Raw genomic sequence first — 27654 nt, forward strand, 5'->3', positions numbered from 1 at the left:
AGCGGTGCTCCCCAACCATTATGTGCTTATTGCCCTCAACCTCTGATGGTTCACCATTTCCTGACGGAATTCCCCTTTTTTAACCAGTTACATTCTCATTTATATTTTCCGCCTGAGTTAGCGTCCGTTTTAGCAAACTACATGCGGGCTGTAGACTACGTTTTATTTTTTTTTCCATCATAGCAGTATGGCGATGGACATTTAATTTCTAGTTCAGGACCTCTGTTTCTGTATGGTGTATTTTATGGACATTTCTCCCCATCCCTGTTTTTAGCTGTCTTTCCTTCGTTTGATTGGGCTCAATGTGTAGTCGTTTTTAACTCCTTTTTTTCCTTAGTGTTCTGCAGTTCTGACATGGGTGTGTATGACCTTAGTTGGTTTTCCACCCAAAAAACAAAACAAACCAATGAATTGGTTTAGCACAATTTACAAAGAATGACGATGTAAGTCCTTTGATGATGTGAAAGAATTTTTGTATTTATTGAATTCACAAAGTATTTTTGTGGGAATGTTTGCTTGAATAAATGCTACAAACATTGGCCTGACAAGACTGAGTTTTGAATACCATTTATGGAGGCATACGGTTCTGTATCCAGACAGCAAATTTTGGTTGAAGCTGATGAAAGCCTTTTAGTATTTGGATATAAGTTTGTGTAATAAGTTTTTTGCAGCTGGAAGCAGTGACAGGTGTTTGGCAGGTGGTGTAAATGAATTATGAGAGCCTAAATAAATTTGTCTTAAAGATATTTTCTTCTGAGAAACCATAATTATGTTTCAGTGATCACTAAATGGTCCATATTCTGAAGGGTAGGCAAAGAAAAAAAACTAAGTGAATGAAGATGAATGGGAACTAAGTGAACGAAGATGGATGGGAAGTTGAAATGTTGGCACTTTGGGTTACAGTGGCATTTCTCAACTTTTCAGTATTCACGACTCAATTTTCGATCATAATTTTAACCGCCCCTCCCACCACCACCTTTTTCCACATGTGATTACTATATATACATTTTGATGCTAAAGCTGCAAAGTTAGAAACCTTACCAGTTATCAAGAATAAGTAAATTTATTGCTTGCTTTTTTGCAACACTGATCCACTACCTTGACAAAACCAGAAACGATGACCCCCTATTCCTCTGTCTTACAGGTAGTGTGCAAACATACTCCCAAAGGTCTCTCAGCTGCCAAAGTAGTAGTGTTTGTAGACTTCATGGCAAGTGTCGAAATCAAAAGACAGTTTAGTAATAATTCGCTCTTTGAATTTTAGTTGTGGGAGGACTGATGAGTTTTCCGCACTGAAAATGAACATTTCATGTACCATCAACGTTCTCAACTTCCTATCTTTGTGAACCCAGTTTTTCTGCATTGACTGCTTTAAAGACAAAGATCTCAGCTAAACATAGAAATAGAATTAAGAGTGTCTATGTTTCGTATATTACATCCTCGTTCGAAAAATGTTGCTTTGCAAGCCAGATCCAAGGGAATCACTTATAATTACAAAACTTGTTTTTAGTGTAGATTGAAACATTAATTATTGAATCATGTGCAGTACTAAACAGTCCAATTTTTCGTGCATTGTATCAGTGTAAATGTGAATCTTAAGTTTTTATTATGTCAGAATGTATTCTGCTTTACTTTTCTTTCAGAAAATTAATTGGTTTATGACTTCATATTTTCTTCTTTTCAATAACCTCATGCTCCCCGCCCCCCTACAACCCCACCCCCCACCCGAATAGGGGGTGTGCCCTACAGGTTGAGAATGAGTGAGTTACAGGGAAAGTTATTGACTGTGGCAGAGGGGGGGGGGGATCGACAGTATCAGCAAATGTTAATTTATTATGTGCAAAAGAAGGAAGATTATATGGAGGTATATCGTTTTGGATATTAAACAAAAATCACAAAAATAGCTGAAAAGTTGAGTGTTGACTGTGATCAGACTCATATTCAGCACATGGCATGGAATAAATAAAATCTGAAACCGTAGCTTGAGGCAAAGAATTTATACGAGGGTTGGAACTTTAATAGTGGCAACTATTTATTCACAACCGATACAAAAGAGTTAAATGTTTGCACTTGTTACTCTCCTTCAAAGTAGTCACCAACGTTGTGTAGAACCCGTTGCCAGCGATGTGGAAGGCATAGTATACTGTTAGCAGAGCCCGTTCTGTTGCTGGTGCAAATGGAGTGGTCTAAAATTATGGTGATTCTCATGTATGACTGTGATGGTGTTATCCTAACGCATTACGTTCCTACACGGCAGACAGTCAATGCACAGTATTACTGTTCGTTTTTGAAGCATCACCTGTGACCAGCTTTGTGAAGGAAGCGGTGACACTTTCTGCGCAACCCACCCATCATTTTGCACAACAATGCATGGGTGCATACAGCGCAAACTGCGGCTGCTCTGTTTGGTCAATGGGAGTGGTAAGTACTGTACCATCCACCATACTCCCCGGACTTAAGTCCTTGTGACTTTGATTTAATTCTGAAGATGAAGGAACCACTTCGTGGCATTCGCTTCAGAACTGTTCCAGAGATTGGACAGGCAGTAGACCACTCCATTCGCACCATCAACAGAACAGGCCCTGCTAATGGTATACTATGCCTTCCACATCGCTGGCAGCGGATTCTACACAGTGCTGGTGACTACTTTGAAGGACAGTATCAGGTGCAAACATGTTACTCTTAGTCAGTAAAATCATTTGTCTTACAAAATTGGTCTTAATGTGTGACACGGGAGCATCCCATATATGCTGTATAGGATTAAGAGATTTAGGTTGGCAGTTGGTTGGCATTGAAGGTGTTTATGTGTGCGACAAACCCAGTGGTGCTGAGTGTTGTCATCTTGCAGGATTGTATTGTTACCTACTTCCCTGATATATGAGGTGTGGTTATGAAGTAATGGGACTATTGCTTAAAACATTCTGTTTCAAAAACATACGTATTTAGTTATTGTTGCTGTCAATATACCTCCTCCCTCTATCCCTGTAACACTCCATGTGAATTTTCCATTGATGGAAGCAGTGCTAAAAGTCGTCCTCTGTGAACTTCTTGATGACACATGCCACTTTTTCTTTCACTGCTTCAGTGGACTGAAATCTTGTTCCTTTTGATGCAGAATTGACCTCTGGGAATAGATAAATCACATTGTGCTAGGTCAGGTGAATAATGCAGGTGGGCTAACACTGGGATGCTGTACTTTGCTAGAAACCTCTTAATAGGTGATGTGGTATGAGCTACTGCATTTTCATGATGCAGAACTGGAGACTTGTTCTGCCTCATTGTGGATATTTTTTCCACTGAGTTGAGCAAGAACCTCCAGTTAGTAATGCTGATTAATAGTTTGACCTTCAGGAACCCAGTGAAAATATACAATTCCATCAATGTGTGTGTGTGTGTGTGTGTGTGTGTGTGTGTAAATAAAAATAAAAAAAAATTTAAAAAAATCCTCATTTTTGGATCTTGATATGCTCATTCGAACTTCTTTCGCTCTCGGTGCCATTGGTCCCTTTCAGTGCATGGATTGGTGCTTGCACTTCACGACAGGTATCTGAAATCTTCATAACCATTAAAGTTTAAGTGCTGTTGCCACTGCACATGCACAGATAGGCACTGTTCAGTGCTAATACATTTGGCAACCTTCAGTCTCCCACATGTGTCTGTTGTTGTTTTTTCCGTGTTTGTGGTTCTAGTGTGCAATGACTTAAGATGAAAATTATGATGCCTTTTAGTACATCAGAATTGAAAGGCAGGAAACTGAATAGTCAATCTCTGGAGATTGTATGTAAAATTTTAATGTTTATGGAAGATGAGTTCACGGGTAGCACTATCCAGAAAATTAAAAGGGAAGGTAAGCTATCAGAATCTGGCAGAGGAAGGAAATTTGTAACTTCGGTTGAAAATACATAAATGCAAAACAACTATAGACATTGACAGTTTTGATGAGGTTGTCGTCAGGAGATTTGCTTAAAACTTTCCTCTGACCAAAAACCCATTGTCTACAGTGGAAGGAATTAAACAGAAGTTGAAAGAAGCTATAGACTTTCAAGATAGCAACACAAGTGTAAGGTGGTTATTGAAGAACTTAGATTTCTGCTGCTGGGGGGAAAATTAATAATAATAATAATAATAATAATAAAGCAGGCTCATACTGTTAGAGAGAGAAGCAACATTCAGGAAAAAAGAATTGCGTATTTGAAGCAATTAAACAATTTATTAAGGAAAACTGGGACATTGTTTAAGTTAATGAAACTGTAATTTTATCATCACATGTAGGTGGAAAATCGTGGAGTGATAATACAATTTGCGGTCTCCTCAAACCAATATCAAAGGATCAAAGCCTAACAACAACTCAAGCAGGTGGTGAAAATGGCTTCATTCCTAATGCACCTGTCAAATGGAAGTCAAATCGAGCAATGGGAGATTATACAGCCATTGGAACCAACAAAATTGTGAGAAGTGAATGACAGGAAAGATGATCCCCAATTTAAAACCTAACTCTGTGCACTAATACTTGAAAGTGCTCCATATCATAATGAAGATGATATTAGAAAGTGGCTAACAAAGGAACATATCCCCTTCTTGGATGACATGCTGAAACCTGTTCTGTATGAGCTTGTTCTAAGAACCAAGACAAGGCCCATCAAGTATTCCGTCGATAAGATTCTGTAAACTGTTGGTCATGTTGCCTTAACGCCTTCCACCTTACCACCTGGAATTAAATCTGATAGAGAACTTCTGGTCTATTGTGAAAGGTTGGGTGGCTTCTAGAAACGTTCTCTGTAGCATAAACCTGTGAAAATTTGTGCGAGGAGAAGTTTAATTCAGCGAATAAAGAAGATTAGATTCTGTTGTGCAAACACGTTAAAAAAAATTGAGCGAGAATACATGCAATAAGAAATCTCTTTAGATGGTGAAATTGATAAAGTAATAATACATTTAGGTGGCATAGGTAGTGATAATGACAGTGATTATGATGATTCTCACTCTGAAGATGATGTAGAACTGGAAGGAGTAACTGTGCTGTCTGACAATGATTGAAGGTGATTACTCACAGTCCATGTTTGCTGTTCAGTGTACATCCTCTTGTGCCAAGCTCTGCGGCCATTCTCTCTTCAATGTCACCCATGCTTTAAAGATATCTGGCACAGAGTGTAGTTTTAGTATCATAAGTGAAAAACCAATATATGTCACATGTCATCAGTGTTTCCAAGATATTAGGATCATTTTCAGTGGTATTCAGAGTGTCAGTACAAACATTTTTATGAAATTTTTGTTCAAACATGAGAATTTTTGGCTCCAGTTTCATGCACACATTTCTCATGTTAAATTTGTCATGTAAAATTTCACTTACCCATACTTTTCATTTCTTACTGTTTCAGCAATTGATCGAATACTCAATCAGTAGTCAGATCGAATCATGTTATCTATTTTTTTTTTTTTTTAATATTTTCATCTGTTTTTGAAGTTGAAGGGCAACCTAAGCATGAGTCATCTTCAGTGTCTTTTCAGCCATCTTAGAACTGCATGAACCACTCAAAAGCTTGTTTATATGATGAATTGTTTGCACCATACATTTCTTTTACTAAAAGATAGGTTTCGGTAGCAGTTTTTCAAAGTTTCATGTGAAACTTCACAGTAGTTCATTGCTCTATTATGACACTTACCATTTTTCCGGCAAAACAAAATGACAGCTCTTACACAAATGAAGGCGACAGCTGCACCAATTTGTCTATAGACATCAGAGGTGCGATATTCAAATGAGAAGGCTTCACTCTTCACAGCTATTGGTCATCCATTTTTGGTGCATGTGTAATTACTCTTGACAGCATTAGTCCCATTATTTTATAGCCACATCTTGTATGTAACTTTTAATTCATTCATCAGGTGTATTTGGGGAAGGGTATTTATTGACATCTGGCCATATGAAACTAGTCTGCTGGCACTACGCAAGCTAAATGAGGTTTCATATGTAAGGAGAATCGTCGTCCTTCTCTAGTGTCTGTGTTGAATTGTTCACTTCATAAAATACTGTAAATGGTACATAAAGTGTATGCGGATGGTCGTTCTGTATACATGTTGTTGTGTCAGTAATAGAGGTGGCCACATAAGACAGTTGGACATTTATGAAAAGGTAACACATCAGTAAGTTTATTTATAATATGTACTCTTAATAATTGAAATATACATAATTTTGAAGTGCTGTAGGTCTTTCAGTGGTGCTGAGTTATGTACAATGAGAATAATGTTCTTGATAAAAGCAAAGTGTCTTGAATGCTGATACAATCGGATAAATCACTGGTAACTCATAAAGCTTAGTAGTGCCATGCTATGTCACTGTATTTTCCTCTCTGCATTTTCCATACTGAGGTTGATAAAGAGTTTGTAGATTCACTGAGGCTGGAGTGAAGCTCTGAGTGTGTTGCTTAAAAATACATGACAGCCAGTCAGTCCTAGGCAGTGAGGTCATGAAAATTCAGTGTTCTCTGGTGGTGGAGAGTAATGGAAGAGCGAGCTTGCTCACTACACACTGGCAGGAGGTTTCAAAATGCTATCTCCTGTGTAACTGAGGGCGGTGCACCAGGTGTGGTCTACAAAGATTCTATTGATACCGCATGTATACTGTCCTTGATGCCTTTTTGCACTTTTATCAATATCAGTTGCTGGACCCACATTGGTGAACACTGTAGCTCTTGCAGTTTTCTTCATTTAAATCTCTTTGCAGGCAAAGCCTGCAGTTTCTGAAAAACAGAAGGTTGAACTGTCTCAGTTTCACCTTTTAATGGCTCTCCAAAGCATTTCATCCATTGAATGATGCTTCTCTTAAACTATACATAGTTGACTGACATACATATCGTTTTTCACTCTTGCAGCACAAACTATGATTTTATAATCCAGAAGTTGTAGTTACAGCCATGATGTCAGTATGCACATTAGCTGCATTCTTGTCTTACGGTGGAGGTGGAGGCATTAGCAAACCATTAGGACCAACAGTGTGTTCACAAAACTTATTTGAATGTTCAGAAAACATAAGGAAGGTTCTTGCATTTTAGGGCTCTTCAGGAATTGGCTTTGTGAGGAAGTGCATTCATATACACACAACTTTTGAACCGAGCACTTTCAGTGATACGGGTGAACGAACAGTGACATCCTGTACAGGGAAAGTGCAAGCTGTGTTCCGTCTTTGAGGTGCAAGTCTTTCGATTTGACGCCACTTCGCCGACTTGCGTGTCGATGGGGATGATATCATGATGATTAGGACAACACAACACCCAGTCCCTGAGTGGAGAAAATCTCCGACCCAACTGGTAATTGAACCCGGCCCCTTAGGATTGAAATTCTGTTGTGCTGACCACTCAGCTACCGGGGGCGGCTAATAAATAATTGCTAGATATTAAAGAGCTGAAAAATAACAGAAAAAATCCAGGTGCTGACTGAAGATTCTATGTTGGAACCTTGAATTTGTATTCGGACCCTTACTTACTCTCCGAGGCAGCCTATTGATTTTAAATGCATTTAAGTACTTGTTGTCAGCACTAAGTATTTGCAGGCAGCTTTAAACATATTGCTAGTGTGGGTTTTAATGTTAGCAAGGAAATGGGGTAATTTACCGCACTAACTAAGAAGCATTCCAGGAAGGAGCTGAAAATTGACAATTTCGATAGATGTGTCATTCAAAATACAAAATATGTTCTTTTAAAGCAGCTGATGATGAATGACAAACTGTGAAAATATAATGTAGGTGTAAAAGAGACCACTAACTGAATAGCAGAAGTGTTGAGTCATTGACAGGCACACACAAAACAAAAAGAAATTTTCTAGCTTTAGAATAAGTCCTTTGTTGATCTAGACTGCAAATACACACACAAAACACATGGTGCAGCACCCAGGGACAGTGACCATCATATCTCTCTCTCTCTCAGCTATGTTGTCTACTCTAGGTTGCTTACTTTGACCTATTGCCTAGTTCTTTATGTGAACCTCATCTCATCTATTGATACTTCCTCTCCTCTTCCCTTAATATTGTTGTCTGGTATGTTTCCTTTATATGGTCCTTGTGTGTGTGTGTATATATGGTTATAATAGAGGGAAACATTCCACGTAGGAAAAATATATCTAAAAACAAAGATGATGTGATTTACCAAATGAAAGTGCTGGCAGGTCGACAGACACACAAACAAACACAAACATACACACAAAATTCAAGCTTTCGCAACAAACTGTTGCCTCATCAGGAAAGAGGGAAGGAGAGGGAAAGACGAAAGGATGTGGGTTTTAAGGGAGAGGGTAAGGAGTCATTCCAATCCCGGGAGCGGAAAGACTTACCTTAGGGGGAAAAAAGGACGGGTATACACTCGCACACACACACATTTCCATCCACACATGTACAGACACAAGCAGACATATTTAAAACTCTTTGTCTTTAAATATGTCTGCTTGTGTCTGTATATGTGTGGATGGAAATGTGTGTGTGTGCGCGAGTGTATACCCGTCCTTTTTTTCCCCCTAAGGTAAGTCTTTCCGCTCCCGGGATTGGAATGACTCCTTACCCTCTCCCTTAAAACCCACATCCTTTCGTCTTTCCCTCTCCTTCCCTCTTTCCTGATGAGGCAACAGTTTGTTGCGAAAGCTTGAATTTTGTGTGTATGTTTGTGTTTGTTTGTGTGTCTGTCGACCTGCCAGCACTTTCATTTGGTAAGTCACATCATCTATGTTTTTAGATATATTTTTCCTACGTGAAATGTTTCCCTTTATATATATATATATATATATATATATATATATATATATATATATATATATATATATATATATATTCCTTCCACCTTTCAACCTTTTCCTTCTCTGCTTAGTATTGGCTTAGTAGTGGTGTGCCATCTAAGCTCTTCTTGCTCTTACAGTTGCCCACATTTTTCCAGAAGTGTCTTCAGCTTTCCTTATGTGGCATTTACCTTTACTGTAGTCATGCATGCTTCTACGACTTTGTATTTCTCTTGTAGCCATATGTGAATTGCCATTTTACATTTTCTGCCAATCTCATTTTGTAGACATCTGTTTTACCTTTACCTGTTTTATTTGCTGCATTTTTAGGGTTATAGGATCACTTTGTTGTCTGTCTGTTAATGACCACTTCTTCTCAGAAATGAGTAGAGATATAAAGTTGAAAATTTGTCATATACTAAGGTCCACAGTTCCTTTTCAGTGTAAAAAAATTTAAGCTTCTAAGTCAGTGCAATCAAAAGAGGCAGCCAGTTATGTCATATATTTTGATTCTCTCAAACTCACTCATCAAAACCTACAGATGAACTATCTGCATACATAATTAAGTTTGTATGGAACCATTAAAGTGCGAGTAATACACTTGTCTGGTTTTTATGCATTTTCTCCTTTGATCTATCAAGGATTTCTGCTGAGCGATGTCTTTTTGCCTATTTGATCCTCTGGTGGCTTTGCTGTTCCATCTCTCAAGGCTACCTATTTCTCTTTTCTTGTATTACTTTTTGCCTAATGCTCCCTTTGACAATCACAAGTAGTTCAGGTTGTTTCAACTTATCAGTGTCTCATCTCCTTAATTTTCCTACATTTTTGTAATTTTTTCAGCTTTAGTCTGGCTTTCACAATGAATAAATCGTGGTCAGAGTTCACATCGGCTCCAGGAAATGTTTTATAGACACAGTGAGCAATAATGTGGGCTGCAGCTAGATTAATTCTTCCTGTCAGTGTCAGTTCACAGTTTGATTAACAAATCCTTTTTTTGTACTGTTGCTGAATGCAACATGTGAATGGGTTATTTATACTAACATGCAGACGCTGTAACACAGAAGTTATTACTCCAGGAATAATAACAAGATCACTGGCTACACTGTGGAGCTTCTTTTTTACCTCATTAGTGAGATGACCATGAAATGCATCAAGGCAAAGCATTGATTGTAGTTTGGAAAGCCCATCAGGATGCAGTTCCCATATGTTTCAGAGCCAGTCAAGGTTTGAAGTTAGTTACCCATCCCCTCTCTTGACTTTACATTTTTAAGGGTCTTGGCACTTGTTTTCCACGTGAAGATTAAGAAAGGGGAAGTTTGCAGCCATCTGCAGTGATTACCAACATTACAGGTATGCACTATATTTCAAACCCTTATGTTTTGATGGTAACTTCTTTTGTCCCCTTGTCATCATCTGTGTAATTATGTGGCAAATCAAACAAAATTAGCATCTCATCAGTGTTACCTATTTGTCCCATCAAAAAATTCTTCTCTTTCCATAGTATGATGACATACTGCTGAAGCTTTTGTAGCTTTTTCTCAAAGTCCTACAGGAGCTTTTGGCATACTGTTGTACAGTGTTGTAGAAGTAAGCCCACGTCTTTCGTAAAGTGATAAACCCATCCATGACTAGCCTTAAGCTCTTGCCTTGTTATATTAAGAATTGCAACCACCTCTTTGCTTTTTTTTCTTATGGTATCACTAGTCACAGGTTGCCCAGTTTTCCTCCTTTCACGGGGGAATCCCAAAATTTTTACTTAAACATCTTCAATGTTGTCACTGAGCAGAAAATTCAAGTTTATACTCGAATGTAATGAGCCATCCAATCTTGTGCATGCACCAATTTTGAGTACTGCATATGGTAAAAAAAAAGTGGAATTAGATTCCCATAAGTGCGGTAGTAGCCATGTATGAAACTTCCTAGCGGACTGAAACTGTGTACCAGAGTGAGACTCAAACGTGTCTTCAGACTTCACAGAAGTTCTTCCTGGTACTAGTAAAGGATATAGTGGAGAAATGGCTTTGCTACAATCTTTGGGGATTGTTTCTGGAATGAAAATTCATTCTAGTGGCCATGTAATGTATGTATGTATGTATGTATTTATTTATTTATTTATGTATGCACGTATGTATGTACTGCTGTGGTGTGTCAAGATTTTGTATCTATCTGAGCTGTATTAATCTGTCCTCTCTGCTGTTCATAGTAGTTCATCTGCATTCCTGTTTCTCATTATTAGACCTGCATTACCCTTATTTGAGTTTGTATTGATAACCCTGTACTCATGTGACCAGAAAGCCTGTTCTTTTTGCTGTGACACTTCACTGCTCTGTCTGACGTCAACACACACCTTTCTCTTTTTAAGTTTTCTAACCTTTCTATAAGATTAAGGGATCTAACATTCCACACTCTTATCCATAGAACACAAGATTTCTTTTTCTGATTACATCCTCCTGAGAATAGTCCCTGCCTTGAAATCTGAAAGGGAACTGTTTTATCCCCAGAATATTTCATGCAGCAGAATGCCATAATTAAGCCATACAACACACTGCATGTCATCAGGGAAATATAACAGTTGTGGTTTCCTGTTGCATTTAGCTGTGCTTCAGCACCAACATAGCAAGACTAGTGTTAAGAGTCCAGATCAGTGAATCATCATGATTGTTGCCCATGCAACTACTGAAGAGGCTGGCATCTCCCACATTTTTTAGGAACCACATGTTTCTATTTTTTTTGGTCCATCATCATCATCCTGGCTGGGGTACATCAGCTGGTAATTAATTGTCAATGTCAATAAAATTCACCAATAGTCATATACTTTTTAGATTTTATTTTATTTTATTCTGAAAGTAACTAGTTTTGGCATTTCATTATGCCATCTTCTGGCCCCATACGCTTCTATCCAAATAAACGAACTTTTTATATAGCACAATAAATCACTGGATATTGTGACAACATTTTTTTAATTAATTGTAAGGATGTTAATTAATGCATTATTTCCTGCCAAGTATTTGGCAGGTTGCTACATTTTATCATTTGTTGATTCAGTTCTTATATTACTACAAACTTTGATTATTTCCTTTCAGCATATAATGCAATTAAAGAGGAGAACAAAAATTCTACAGCCACATTTCCGCCAGTGACTGGAGGTGGAACCAAGCACGCAGAGGTACAGTCACGTGAAACTAACTGGGATCATCGGGAGAAACGTGACCGTGACCGTGATCGAGAAAGAGACAGGGACCGTGACCGTGACCGTGAAAAACAGGACAGAGATAAGAGTGGGACATCAACGAACAGGTGCAATCTTCTGTTACATTCTGAGATATCTATTAAATAAAAATAAATTTGTGTATTTTGCTGTGATACTACAATGTGAGATGTTATGGACTGATTGTAACACCATAGTGATGTGATATATCTTGTGGCTGCAGTTGCTAGTTAGTAATTGAGTCAAGGGTTTTAATGATGAACAATGCTGTGTTCATGCAGTATCACTAATATTTTTGTGACCTTTGCTTTCACAGACTACTACTGTTTGAAATTTGTAGCTGTCAACTAAGACATAGAGTGTAACATGTCTGTTAGATAGGGGCTTTAAGCTTGGTGGGCTACTTGATGCTATTCGAAAAAAATGGACATGTACAGACACTGTATCCATCCTGTCATTTCTTCTCCCTTGTGTAAAGTTACATGTTGTTCATTACTTAGAACTGCACATGACAAATTGGCAGTGGTGTAGGGCCCTACACAAAGAAATTCTCTACTGAACCTGCCCTTGACATGACCATAGTTACATATAAAGAATTTGACACTGCTGAAAGAATGATATCAGGAATAGATTTCAATGGTACAGCTCACTTAAGAAGGTGCTTCATTTACAGTTGTGAAATATATTTCAGCCATTTCTTCTTGAGGTACAAATAAAAATAGCTAAGTATCCTGAAGATTCAGATTTTTATTCTTTTAAAAGTACAGTGCTTGTAACTCCAGAGACTAGTCCTTTACTTCTTTCATGATTGAAGCACTTGTGAAACATCTATTTAAAGTGTCTTGTAGCTGACTCATTACGATGTACTTGATACCTTCTGAGCACCGGACCAGAACTCTTTCAACAGAATTTTTCACTTTTTACTACGTTTTTATCAGAAAACAGTTGATCAGATTTTTTAAAAATGGTGGTTAAATTTTCTATTTTCTTTTGTGAGCAGCAGCATTTTTTGTGAGCAGCTGCATTGTTCTGAGGAACTAGGCTTTTTTTATATTCCAGGTATCTTCTCTTGTATTTATTCATTCAGAAGATTTGTGCGATATTGCCCTGTAGTTGTGTGCGAGGTAATCAGTAAGAAGAATCTGTTTTGGATCCTAAACAGTACTTCCCCTCAGATGAATTCGGCTTTGCTTCCCACCACCCAATGCTGCCTGGACTTTGTTTAGTTTATGGTATAAAGTAGCAGATCCACATCATACATGTGGTAGCAGCTGTCACTCAAAATCAGGTGGAACATACTTGAAGGACCCTAAGCATTACTCAGAAATTTGTTTTCGGACTTGCTTTTTGAAAGTGTTTAACATATGTGCCACTCATCTTGCACAGAAACTTCTAAAATTTTTGTGTATAATGTCCCATGCTCTTTCTTCTCAAACAATGGAAAATACAGGGTAAAATAATGACAATATTATAAAAAGTATAGATTGCTACTCTACTTAAGTGTGGAGATGTCGAGTTGCAGACAGGCACAACAAAAAGTTGGCTAAACAAGTAAGCTTTGGACCAAAAGGCCTCCTTCTGAAGTACACACACACACACACACACACACACACACACACACACACACACAGAAACATGGGACCACTGACAGTGGTCAGAGGCAGTGGTCATGTGTGTGTTGGGTATGTGTGTACTTCAGAGAAAGGCCTTTGGGCTGAAAGTTTACTTGGTTAGCAGTCCTTTTGTTGGCCCTGACAGCGACTCACCATCTCCACTTTGTGGTGAGCAGCAGTCTAGCCTTTTCATAATATAGTCTTTATTTTGAAACTCCTATGGAGTCGGATTGTTTTTTGCAACTTCAGTCACCTGTTGCTTAATACTGCATTTTGTACTTACTCTGTGATTTCATCTGTGGTTGAAATTTTGGGATGTCCCTCACATTGATCATGTTATAGAGAAGTGTAGTCACATTTAAATTCAGCCACCAATTTCTCTACCATGAAAAATGATGGAGCAGACAGCATACAAACTTCCACAAATTTGGAATGAATTTTCATTCATGATAAACCATTCAAAATGCAGATTTTGATAGCACTATACCATTACAGTTCGTCAGGTTGAATGCAACTCTCACAAACTAGCTCATTTGTAAAAGCCACAGAACACAACTATTTTGTAGATAAAATTGATGTTTGACTTAATGACTCGGCAACATGTACCAAAATAACAAAAGCAGAATTCACTGATGTCATGGCAAGAAATATTCTCCTTGCCCTCATGTTTGTCAGTGTTATGTATTCCTGAGGCACTGTATTGCAGCAGTTGGCAGAGTGGGGAACAGCCAGTGTGTCTCCACCTTAACCTTATAAGTGGTCAGGCATTTTCAGATCTTGAAACTTCCTGGCAGATCTTGATGCCGTAAAAACCATACTCAGTAGCAACTACACTTTGTTTCTGGATAATCCCCCCACCCCCCACCCCAGCTCTTCTATAGTTCTCATTCCATTTCTGATTATATTACTAGTGCTTGAGCAGTGTCAAATAGCTTTGTATCTTTTATCGCACTTGTAATTTTAAAGAACCATATAAGGTGAGGTAAATTTGTTAACCTACTTTGTGGACAGTGGTTTCGCAGTGACACATTGTTTCTACATTACAGGTATAGAACATATAGTGAAATCATTCATTTCTTCTGCATCTGCAACAGTGTTCGAATCATATTTTAATTTTTACCGCCTAACGTTATTGCATAGGCAGTGGTGTATAGTGGTTTTTTGTTTTTAGATATATGCAGAAGGTTTTCCATTGGTAACTCTGTATTACAAAGCAGCAGATCTCAAATGAAATAACATTCTGCCAGTGCTGTCTGGAATTTACCTTTGATTGTAAACCAAACTTCTATGTGTCACTTCCAAAGTACATTCCATAAAAGTAGAATTCAGTGTTGCCAACAAAGAGAAAGCTTTGAGACAAAGCATGGAGGGTATGGTGGATCTTACCAAGTTTTGTAGATGCAAGATCAGTCAACATGTTCTTGTGTCTGGATGGAGTGAATTGCATTTTATACACTGGTCAAATCATTGAGACAACCAGAGGGGATAACATTCATTATGTAAGGAATCCAATTCTTCTTTGTCTTCTGCGCTTCATGTATTAAGCTTAAAGCCTGTCCTTTTTTTCGGAGATTGACTGCGTCCTCTTAACAGCTCTGCTTTCCATTGGGCTTTAAGCCGATGCTGATTTGGGAAGTTGAGTGTTGTCCGTTCACTAAAATATTCTGTATCTGGTGTTTCTTGTTCCCAGAAATTTAATGGCTACACTTTGTATTTTGGATAAATTTGTTTTTGTACAGATACTCAGCATTCAGTTCTATGAAAAATGCTGGAAGAATGATAATTTTACTCTTGTGTCTTTTCTGGCCATATTTTAACATGTTATAAACAGTGCAAATTCCAACTTGTAGAAATAGCTAGCTGTAACTTTAGTGCTATCTAGTATATTTTGACAGCCCAAATATCTGAAAGATGATAAATATTCTAAAATCACGTCATCCACAATGATTTTACTTTGCCCTTTCCATTACTTTGATGCCATATACATTTGTGTGTGCGTGCGTACACATACATAAATTGGTGGAGCAATCACAGTTTGACCGTCCTTATACAGTATGTTGTCAGTGTGAATAGTCAAACCTAAAGAGCATCTTCAGCTCTAGAGCAATCATGAGAGATGTGGATCTAGATGATGATTAACTGAATTTCAGATGACTTTCATAAGATTAATGTCCGCTTTGGATATTGTCACGAATTTTGTGAGATACAGCTAATGAAGCATGTTTTTTCCAGTTGATCTCTGTGTGGATGAGAACTGGTGAGTTATAGAATCCAGAATCCTCAGTGATACCAATGTAAGCTGAATAGGAGATTGGAGGTTCTCATCCCTCTATCTTTGAGCTGTCAAATAACCGTTTTGGATGATGTGGTCGTCCACCAATGTTGATTCCTACAATCACTGCCAGTCTACCACTATGCTGTTATACAGCTCCATTTAGTGTGTCATTGTGTCTTCCAAGCCACATGCACACTCTACAGTGTCACGTGGTTACTGTGACCCAGAGAAAAGAACTATATGCATAGAGGCCAAAAGCACGAAGATTATTGCAATTAGTTTGACTTGATGTCCTGTTGTTTGAAAAAGTCTCTTGCTTGTTCTAACAGAGAGAACTATTGTCTCAGGCCACCGTTGCTCCTGAACAACAGTGCCTGATTTTCTTTGAATACCTCCTGTTGTCTAAAATTTGATTCCACTGTTCTGAAATTACACATTGAGAATACTTATCGGTATGTGCTGCCTCACACTTGATACACCAGTTTCTACCTATCATTGGCTCACTATGCTAAAAATTTTGATAAATTACATTGCTTAGACTGTGCACCAGCTTTTCATGTAATTAATAGCAGCATAATCACAGATGACTGCTGGGTGTTCAGTACTTGAATAGCGCTCCACTTATCAGTGAGCTATATGTTTAAGGTGTAGGTGAATGAAATGGTCTCTCTTCCCATTCCTGTAACAATGGAGTGACTGTACTCAACATTTCCTGAAGGTCACAATTTTTTTTCGTATTGTGTTGTATCTTGTCTGATCCCCAAACTGTTTTGACCATTGTACTGTGTATTTAGGTTTACTGTAGAGTTCGTAACTTAATATTTTAACGTCATAATCTTTGGCGTAGGCACAGTTGAAGACTGTGGCAATATTCATATACACAATAGTATATTTTTTCCCTTATTTTTAAGATCCATACCGTGCTTTCACTGATTTCTTGTCTGTTGGAACAGAAATTGTTACAAACTGGTATCCCACATTGTACACATTATTGGATTACATTTTGTAAAATCAGACATAAGGGCATATTATAACCAGGTTTGAATATCGTGCGATTCATGCAACCTCCTAAGGAGAAACTATTCATTACTACATTTTGCAGACATAACTGTCTTGCAAAGCCTGGTTCATTATTTTTATGTTACATGTTCTGTAATACCATGTGATAAGAAAATACTGTGAGCAAGTGGTCTCTCGATCCGACTGAAGCTAATAGTGCGCTCACTAACAGTAATGTGAATATACAGTTGTTTCTCACACATTTGTGTACAGCTTCTTCATCGAAGTGCATGTCCTTTTTATGGGGAAAATGAAATCACATAAATTGTTAGTGCAGCCTGTAAATATGGTGAAAGAAGGCAACTTTTGATATGTCTTATGTAATTCTGTAAAACCATCATCTCAGTTTTATTGTAAATATGTCACTATTATTTTCCTTGGCACTATTTGTGATTTTGACTTGAGTGATGAAGACCATTGCATATGTGTCTGCTGTTATTTAGTATTTAAAGTGTAGCATTCTGTTCTTCATTTTTCTTAAAAAAAAAAAAGAAAGAGAGACAATATTTTCAACAATCTTCCTGGCAGATTAAAACTATGTGCTGGGCTGAGACTTGGTCTTGGGACCTTTGCCTTTCGCATGCAAGTGCTCTGTCAACTGAGATATGCAAGCATGACTCACAATCCATCCTCACAGCTTCAAATCCGCCAGTACGGATCATGAGTCATGCTTGGGTAACTCATTTGGTAGAGAACTTGCTCGCAAACAGCAAAGGTCCCGAGTTCGAGTCTAGGTCCGGTACACAGATTTAATCTTTCAGGAAGTTTCCTATCAGTGCGCACTCTGCTGCAGAGTGAAAACTTCATTTTGGAGTATTTTCAACACGCTGTTGTATAAAGTGGAATTTAACTTTATGCGAAGTTTCAAGCTGTTTTCATGAAACACAGTATTAATGTAATGCTTGTTTCCTAGTTGTAAACTAATTAAATTATAAATAGAACTATACCTAAAATTTGTTGTGCTGTGCAAATCATATAGTTGCATATAGTTTTATGTTTATGATTCACAGGGAAGTTCCTCATCACCACCACCACCATCACCACCACCACCACCACACCAGCAACAGTGGAGGATCTTTGGCACCGTCATCAAATGGCCCCCATCACAACAAGTCAAGCTCAAATCAGGCTCTGTCATCTCAGTCACATCATCCGAAGCAGGTGTCTTCACGGAATGATGTTCCCATACGACAGTCTACATCTTCAGCACGTGATGCAGCACGTCGTGAACAAGCCCACAGCAGGGAAAGTTCAAAGCGGGATGTGTCTGTAAGAGGTACAAGTGAACACAAGTTCATACAACCATCTCGGCATGAAACCTCAGAGACAAGAATGCATAATACCTCACTACCCCAGGAGCTGCCAGTATCGTCAGCTAGTCATATTAAAAAAGAACCACGTTGTATTGAGCTGACAGCAGAGTCGGTTGTTCAAGGAAATGAAGCGGATGATATTAGATCATCAGTTTCTGATAGTAAGCATTCTAGTAACACATCATTATTTGCAAACTCGTCAAAAGATGGGATGATGGCTATGTCGACAGAAAGTAAAAATATTCAGGCAGAACATTCAAAATATACCCAGAATACAGATGCTATGAGACACAGGGGTTCAAATGAAAACAAAAACATTCTCAATTTGGTTCACAGTAGTGGTGATGTACGTGTTAAGGAACTAATGAGAGCTGCTGGTCCAGCTGATAGTGATTTGTCTTCAAATATGTGGCAAGGTCCGTCACAGAAGAGTCACAGTGATGCAGCTTCAGATCAGCACAAACATCAACACAGTCACAAACATTCTGGATCTGATAGCAAACATCGTAGATCTAATTTCACTGATTCACACAGCACTATTGCTGACATGTCAGAGCGAAGAGCAGATGGCAGGAACAGTTCTGAAGCGTCAAAATCCAATATTCTTGCTTCTCAGCCAGGAAAAAGTGATGTGAGAACAGAGCTTAAAGGTGATCGTAAGTTGGAAATGCCTTGTGATGTGAAGTATGAAAGACCGGAAAGGTGTGAACCTAAACAGGAACAGACACAGAATAGAGATGACCACAATGAAGACACTGTAACAATAGCACCAACTAAAAATGTATCTTCAAAATCACAGCAAAGTTCTGCTTCAGTTAGTTATAGCTCAGAGAAGTCTAGTCACAAAACTCACCACAGATCCTCAAGTCATACATCTCGAGAAAAATCATTGTCTGGGCAACTTCAGGTACATTCTCATGGACAGGGTACATCCCCAGGCAAGAGCCAGAAATCTCTCTTAAAAGTGAAATCGAGTGGACATTCGTCCAGCAATAAAGCAGATACATTGCAGGTACCGAGCATTAGTGTTAGTCATTCCTCTAGCCGAGTGGATGTGTCATCCGCGTCTTCTCAGGTTTCAAGTGGAAAAAATGATCAGTTCGCAGTTAATGGTCTTCCTGTTGCAGTTTCTGGAGAAAGTAAAAAGAGGAGGTCTGAGAAAGATGTGTCACCATCAAAACTGTTACAGGTTGAACATGAAACTGAAACAGTTAAGCATAGTCCATCAAATTTGTCCACTCCCAGCAAGCAGTTAGGAGGAACCTCTCAGAAGACACACAGTTCAGAGAAAACCACACCAACAAGAGAAACGCCGCACACGCCTCGTGTGGCGAAATCCAAGCAGCGTACACCATCATCTGCAAGAAAAGTTCCTTCACAGCCACCTGATACTACTCAGATACATTTTGGGTCGCCACCTCTAGTTGCCCCAAGCACTCCTGGAAAGAGTATCTCATCGGGACCCTCAAATCAAAGCCATAACCGTAACAGAACAAGTAGTTCGAGCAGTGAGCCTGAATTAGTGCCAGTGGTTAAGAAGCTAGACGAGATAGCAGGTTATGAGAACATAATCAGAGAAGCCAAGATGGGAATTAAACTACCGGGTAAAGCATCAGAGGCAACTCAGTCAGTTCGTGAAAAGAAGAAAGATGAAAGTGGAATGAAAGCTACATCTAAGAGTATGCCTGCATCGAAGGATGCAAAACCTACAAATATTGTTCGACAGTTTCCTAGTCACATGGTGGCAGAGTCACAAAAACCATCTATTACTAGTGATTTGGGAGCAATAGCATTTCCATCACCAGCAGCAGAAAGTGGTAGTGGTTTCTCTGGTTCACTTATCCATGAACTTAATCTTAACAATAACAACATGTTAGATGTTGTAACATTGCTCGATGTTCCGTATGAGAAGACTGTGACACTGACTTCAGAAGGGAACCACGTCGACACTCCTGTAACATCTGAAGCGACTGATGCCGATGACTCATTGTTAAAAAAGGTGTCGGAACATCATAGAAGTGACAAAAAGAAGAAAAAAGAAAAGCACAAACATAAAGATAAAAGAGATGAGAAAAAACATAAAAGTAAACACAAAAGTAAAGATAAAGAACGCTACAAAGTGGAGCAGCCTGAATCTATTCCAGCAGCTGCTGTTCCGATTAAAATAACGATACCAAAAGGAAAGATACAGAGTAGTTCATTGGAACCAGCTTCTACCAGTTCCGGATCTGGATCAGAACTGAAACTGAAGTTAGGGCAAAAACTGAAAATTGCCAGAGACCAGTTAAAAAAGCTAGATGTACCTAGTGATCCTCCACAAACTCTGCCAAATACCCCGTTAAAAGTGAAGATTCCTCAAGCTGCTCCTAGTGGTCCTCTGAAGATTAAAATCAGTTGTAACAGTGATAGTGGCAGTGCGACGAGTTCTTCGACTCCTGTAAAAGACAATCGAAAACGTGAGTGGACCGCTTCAAAGTCAGAGATGATAAATCAGCCGCCTCACAAAACTGCACGTGTGACGACACCAGAGTCGTCAAAAAAATCTACGGGTAGCAAGCACAATGGGGCCGAATTGCGATCCAGCAGAGGGCCTCATAGTACTAAGGTATGTGATAGGGGTCAAGTTAATCTGTCCAATTTTGGAGACAGCGTTTCATATCTGTACCATCCTTACTATGACCAACCATATCATCATCCCCAGGGGATTATTCCTCAGCCTGACTACATGTATGGGTACTATAGCATGCCATATGACATGCAGCAGTCCATGCACATGCCAATGCTATCAGTTCCGCCACCACCATTGCCACCTCACCTACACTCCATACCACCACCGCCATTACCTCCATTACAACTTCGTCCACCCTCACAGCCACCATTGCCCAAAGATCCCCCTCCACCTGTTCCTCCACCCCCTCCTCTTCCATCTTCACCACCTTCATCATAATGGGCTATAAATATTGTATGATACTAATGTAAAGAGGCATGCTTGTGTTAAAAAGTTCCTAATCTCTTTATGTGAAGTAAGAGTGTGATAGTAGATGCATTACTATTTGCATGAAATTTCTTATTGAAAATTCTGAAGTACAAGAATTAAATTACTTTCGTCCATGTGAAAAACTGTGTGCAGTTGGATGAAGACTGCATGTATCGTTTTTTAGTGAAAGGAGTGGTATCATTAGGAGTTGAATATATTTTTATAGCATTGACCGTATTGTTTTATTTAAAGTCTAGAAATCTGTTACATTTGTGGAGGTGTCACCTTAGTCCTTCAGATGTTATCCTCAGGTTATAAATCAGTTTTGATGGCAGATATTCTTGCATTCTTTTTTTCCCATGTGTCAAATGGTAAACTTCTTTCCATCCCTCAGCATTCTCTATCTCATACACACAGAGATAAATATATACTTATGTTCTTAGTCTTCTTTTGATTTGTGCAATATTATTATTCTATGAAGTTATCAGATACTCAAGAGTCTTTATTTCCAGTGAATCATGCTATTCATTCTTGTTTTGTATATTGAATGTTTGGAAAGTATTTCTTTATTGAGATGGGATATATTGTTACTTCTTTTTAAATGATTTATTATTTGTATGCATGTTTCCATGAATAAATTGTCTTTAATTTAATTGTTTTCATTCAATTTTTGCAACAAACTGATCAGTTTTTATCACATAAAATGCTGCATATATGGGAGAAGTCTGCCCATCAACACTTTTTTTTCGATATGAAATTGTTTACAATTATAATTAGGGGAGTGGTGATACGTAAGAGTATTTTTCAAACATCTCTGATTCTTTTACATTAATTTGAAGCTTGGCGAAGTCTTTCATTGATTGGTTCATTTTAAGCTATAGTGACCATCAAATTAACCCCCTCCTTTATTCCCAGCTTCCTGTGATTATAAATTGGTGATTGAATGCCTTACATCACTAGCCAGTTTCACTGAAGTTTCAGTAAAGTTCTTATTGTTGGAACAGAAATGGATGCTACACTCTTCGTTTGCTTACAAATGACTCTGTAATGATAGAAAGTATTGAAATGCATGATTTAATGAACACTCTGTTGTAGCAGTGTGCGTGCGTGCATGCGTGTTTTTTGTGAGAAAGTTGTGTGTGTGGAGAAAGTTGTTAGTCAGTTAATTTGAGTCCAGTGATTATTAGTAAATTCCTCTCGGTAAACTGTCAATTGAATTAGGAATGAAGTTGTCAGATTGTCTTTATTATGGTATCAAATTTGAAAGTACATTAAATATTTAAAAGAAACTTAATTCTGTAATGCTTCTCATGTTGTTGGAGAAATTATTTGAGTCTTTCAGGAGCTTCTGAGACAACAGAAAAGAGCCGCATTAGAGCAGTTTTAAGCAAAGCTTTACAGTACCTTTATCTTTGGAGCTTGAATTAAATGAATGATCAAATATAAAAGAAGAATTTTTATGGAACTCTCACGCAGCTAAATGTCCCTCGCACTCTTTGACTGAAAAAATCTGAATGAATTTTGTGATGAAGCATCAAAATTTTTCACGGGTCATGACTACGATATACTAACAGTTACAAAAATATGTTTTTAAGCATTGTTTTTCCCAGTGTTTGTATTTCAGCATTACCGGTTGTGTTGTGCCAAGCACTTAATTGTCTGTAAAAATGCTAGTATGAAGGAATCTGACAAGCACTCTGAAATAAAAAAAAAGAAAGTTATTCAAAAGAACTATTTAAAACTTCCTTGTTACCTGCTTGATGCATACAAATTTTGTACTTTACCCTCATATGATTAGGCATTTGTAAATTTGAAAGGAAAATTTATTTAAGGAAGTATATCTTCTGGCCAAATTGGATGCTTGTTTGCTGTAACTTTCATAATGGCGTCTCCAGACAGGTACCTGACAACCAGACATTTTAGTTGACATATAGATATTAAGGAAATTCGATACACTGCTAGAAAAAGTCACTCTGTTAATTAAGCTTTGTATATTTTCACATTTCCTTACCTAAGAAACATCTTAATATTTGCTGTCTATATATGTTTTGAGCTCTGGAGTGTTGTTATTTATTATGAATTAAAATATCTCTCATCTGTGAGCAAACTAAATATATATATTTGTTGTGGGAGAGGCACAGTTATCGCCAGTATCTTGCTACCCCCATACCTCTCCCCATTTGTTGCTTGTCTTTGCATGAAATAGAGGTGATTCTTATTAACACTTAAAGACCTCCGAAGTGATGTATATGACACTGCAACAAGTAATTTAATGTAAGACACATGGGGCTGCAAATGTTGGGAAATACTCAAAACGTGGATGACAAATGTTGAACATGTGGTGTCACCAGATGATGTACTTCACTGCATGTGCAACGATTGGGCTTGTTGATCCTACCATCACTGTTAGGGGCAGTGCTGCACATTGCTCTACTAGGCTACTCTGTTTTTGAATATTTTTTGTAAATGTGATCAGTTGTAAATGTAGAAGCTACTAAATTATTTTCCTCGCTGTAATCAAGCAAAAGCTGTTCTAATTTTGTGTTTATTTCCTTTTTTACCATCTTTCTTTGTGTACAGACTTTATGTAGTGAAGAACGTGTATATCATATACCGGTATCGATGCAGTTCACAAAATTATACTTATTTACTTCTAGCTCCATATGGTAGGTTTTTGTTGTACTGTACTTTGCAGCTAACCAACAGAGACCACAAGACTAGTAAATAAAATAATAAATGTCACCTCAGTGTAAATGTACAACCGTCTAATAAAAGAAAAGAAAAGAAAAAAGAAGAAGAAGAAGAAGAAGAAGAAGAAGAAGAAGAAAACACCCACTGCCTGTCAGACCCAAGACTCGAACCCTGAGCTACACTGACCTGAATACTTGTCTTGGGTTGTGATGATCAGGTCCAACAGACTGACTGGCTCCACTGCTGCTCCTGGTGACATGAAATGTTCAACATTTGTCATCTACTTTTGGGGTATTTCCCAACATTTGTGGCCCTATGTGTCATATATTAAATTACTTTTCTCAGTGTCATCTACATCACTTCAAGTTTTTTTTAAACATTAATAAGAGTCACGCTATATAATGCAGTGTAAGTGCAAAGTTAACTAAAAACTTTCATCAGTCTTTCTCATATAACTGTGCAATGTCTACTTTCATATTTCCAGCCTTATCTTTGATGTTATTTCGTCTTGTACTTTAAAGGTTATTTGATAAAACTATTCTATTGTTTAACAGTGAAAGTTTATTTTCAGGTATGTGAAACTTTTCTACACATTACTAAACGTTTCTGAGTTATAGTCAGGTGTAGTCATGTTACCTTTATGCAGCATGTCTTCTAGACTGTGTGTATGTGTATGTGTGTGTGTGTGTGTGTGTGTGTGTGTGCGTGTGCGTGCGTGCGTGCGTGCGCGCGTGCGTGAGAGAGAGAGAGAGAGAGAGAGAGAGAGAGAGAGATCCATTTGTGGTGATATTTGGTGAACAGTAAATTACATTTTCTTATCTCTAAGAGCAACTAGTGTCAGACTTCTTATCTGATAACAAAAAGCTTTTTTGAGCATGGGGAGAAAAAAAATTACAAGGGAAATTTTTTAAAAACAAAACCTGATCCTTATTGTAAAAGATCTCAACAAGTATGCTCTAAGATGCCGGCTGCATATGGTGTCCTACCAGTGTATTTCAGCATTGACACTACCAGAATTGAACATGGTTTTGTTCACTAGTGCTTCCAGAAGTTCGTACTAGTCTAGAGGAAGAGTTCTTTGACAGCTGTTTTGCAACATGTCATATAATAGTGTTGCTATCTTAATCACAGTTTCTTCTGATAAAATACTGTGAGAGTATGGGCTGTCAAGTCTCTCATGGGCTGAATTTGTCTTCTTTAACAGGTGCCATTTCTAGAAAAATAATATGTAAAAGTTTACACTGTGAATCAGATCAATAAGAGCTGCTAATACTTACAGAAAAATTTGGCGCACACACACTCACATAGTGGACTGGGTACTGGAGAAAGTTTCAAGTCCCAAGAACAATTTATTTGAAATAAATAAGATAAGTCTGAAATTTAGTAGTGAACAGTTTCATAGATCAAACATACTTCATAAAATTTCTTGATGACATATTAATTGTGCTCCATTTACAATTAGTAAGTTTTTTGGTCAATTTGAATTTGTCTGAGAGGGGCCATTTAGCAGGCCTACACATAGGCGTAGCACAGGTACATGCACATAATGTGTACTTTCTGTCTATTAATGATGTTGCCAAGGTGGTCAGTAGCTTATTTGACTGAATTATTAATGGACATATTTGTTTGAATGTGTCATTGAGACAGAGAGGACTAAGTACTCCAGTTCGTAGGCAGATTAAGTTGAACTGCTCATGTATATACAACACGTATCATGTTGCAACAAATTCAAAGTGATATTTTAAAACTAGAAAAATAAATTTCTCACTGTCACAGTGACTCTTACTTAATTGTAGATGTTGGTTTTAACGTGATCTTTATTATTATTCCAGGCACTCAATAATGAACCATCCCAGTCAGTTTTGAAATAGACATTGAGTACAAAACACTTTTAATGGGCATCTGGAACAGAGTTGTACACTAAATGCATCATAGACTAAGAGTTTTTGATCTTTTTTGTTGCACATCATTCTGAACATAGTTAGCACACGTATACCACTGTTTCCTTAAAGAATCAAACTCCTGTGTGTAAAACAGCTTTAAACTGCTAATTACCATACAGATCAGTTAACATGTTAAATGTTTTACGTTAAACACGTAAGTGAGAAAAAGTTTAGTAAAGGTTTGAAATTTTGTTTAAAGTTTGTTGAAGCCTGATAAGTGCTGTCATTATCAAACCTGGATGAGTATGATCTGGGTAATTTGCACTCTGTTTTAAAGAAAAACTAGTTTTTCATGCATCTCAATGTTTATGATGTCATATCTCCTGAACCGTCTGCCATAGAATGATAGATTTGCAGGTACATTTACTGTTACATGAGAAGACTGCAGGATGTGTTGTGAATACAGTTTAGAAGTAAAGAAGAGATAAATTAAAATGTCATGTCTGCTGCAGCAATTTTACTGTATGAACAATGAAATTGTAGTAAGGGATAAACTTTTTCCCTTTCATCATGTTTTGAGTTATGTTGGGCGAGTAGTAGTTTTGTGAAAGTTTGAAAGTATGTGTAAAGTTTGTTGCAAGTCAATAAGTGCTCTCAGATCCTGAATGAATACAATCTGGAAATTTACGTGTGGTGAGTTATCCTGTCTTGAGACATATACACAGTTTAGAACTCTAATACTTGTCTTATTGTATTGAACCTTTCACATAAGATTGTGTTTCTTAATGAGAAGATTATGTCAGCATATGTAATTTTTATATTCAGTCACTATTTATATGAAATACTGAAAATCAAATTCTTGGCATCCCTGGAAGCTGTTAGGTAGGCAACATGCAACTCTCTGCAGGTTTCGTGCCACGGGATAGTTGCTTAGTAATATAGATATCAGTAACATACATATGCACACAACAAATGATAACAGAATTTTAAAAAAATGGCATATTAGAAATGGTCCTAGTGACATCAGAACCTCAAGTTTTAAGGTTTACTGCTTGATGAATTGTGTTTACTTGTAACCTGGCAGTATGTAACAATGAATGGTTGCTTCATAGGTTCAATGATTCCTTTCATATCGACTGTTAAACAACTTGACATTCAATTTGGAGGGGATTTTTTGATGATATAGCTGTGTGTTCCATACCATGATCTGGGCACTGTTGTATATGACTGACTAGAACTAGTGTTTGTTGCTTTTACACTCTGTCTGAGGGGTCTCTCTATTGTCTCACATTCCTGTTTGGCTAATGTTTGATCCAGGTGTCAAAAAACACAGCTGTCTACCTTTGCATTGTATGATTATTAATATCTTCACAGCCATTTGAAGTGTCTGCTTGACAGCATTCATTTTGCTACCAATACCAGAGGCTCTTTTGTCAAGTACACTATGGCAGGACTAACATTGAATCTGAATTTACTGTATGATATAATTCATATTTGTGAGAAGTTTTAATGTTTAAAATCAAACACAACTTTGGGATTATGTTGCTTGATGGTATCTCATATTTGTCAGTTGTTGTTGAGAGAGAGAGAGAGAGAGAGAGAGAGAGAGAGAGAGTGTGGGGGGGGGGGGGGGGGGGGACTGAATAAGAGTAATATTTGCATATGATAGACAGCCATTGCAAGCATTCTCTGGTGTGAGGAGTCATTTTTGTGTTGGATGTTTGTTTCCAGACAGTTCTTAGCTTCAATGCAGAATTTTCAATTGTTATACTAAAAGTAAGATTTTTGTAATTGTGTATTGTGATCCTGTGTAACCTAAATAAAAATCTAAAATACGAGCTCTATAATTTGGGCAGTTCAGAACAGTAGTTCATCTTA

General features: G+C 37.8%; 1 protein-coding gene across 2 annotated transcripts in view; it reads left to right on the top strand.

Moving 5' to 3' along the window:
- The window catches only part of LOC126248121 (cyclin-T), a 137067-nt gene that overhangs the window by 91430 nt on the left and 17983 nt on the right, over window positions 1-27654 (top strand). The window contains exons 8-9 of one of the 2 annotated variants that reach the window (XM_049948805.1): window positions 11841-12054; window positions 17923-20830. In XM_049948805.1, the coding sequence (XP_049804762.1) occupies window positions 11841-12054; window positions 17923-20830 (3122 nt within the window). Of the gene's footprint in view, window positions 1-11840; window positions 12055-17922; window positions 21719-27654 lie in introns of those variants that run through there. The other variant, XM_049948804.1, reaches the window with a different exon arrangement.

This window comes from Schistocerca nitens, chromosome 3, assembly GCF_023898315.1.
Source record: "Schistocerca nitens isolate TAMUIC-IGC-003100 chromosome 3, iqSchNite1.1, whole genome shotgun sequence".
Lineage (NCBI taxonomy): Eukaryota > Metazoa > Arthropoda > Insecta > Orthoptera > Acrididae > Schistocerca > Schistocerca nitens.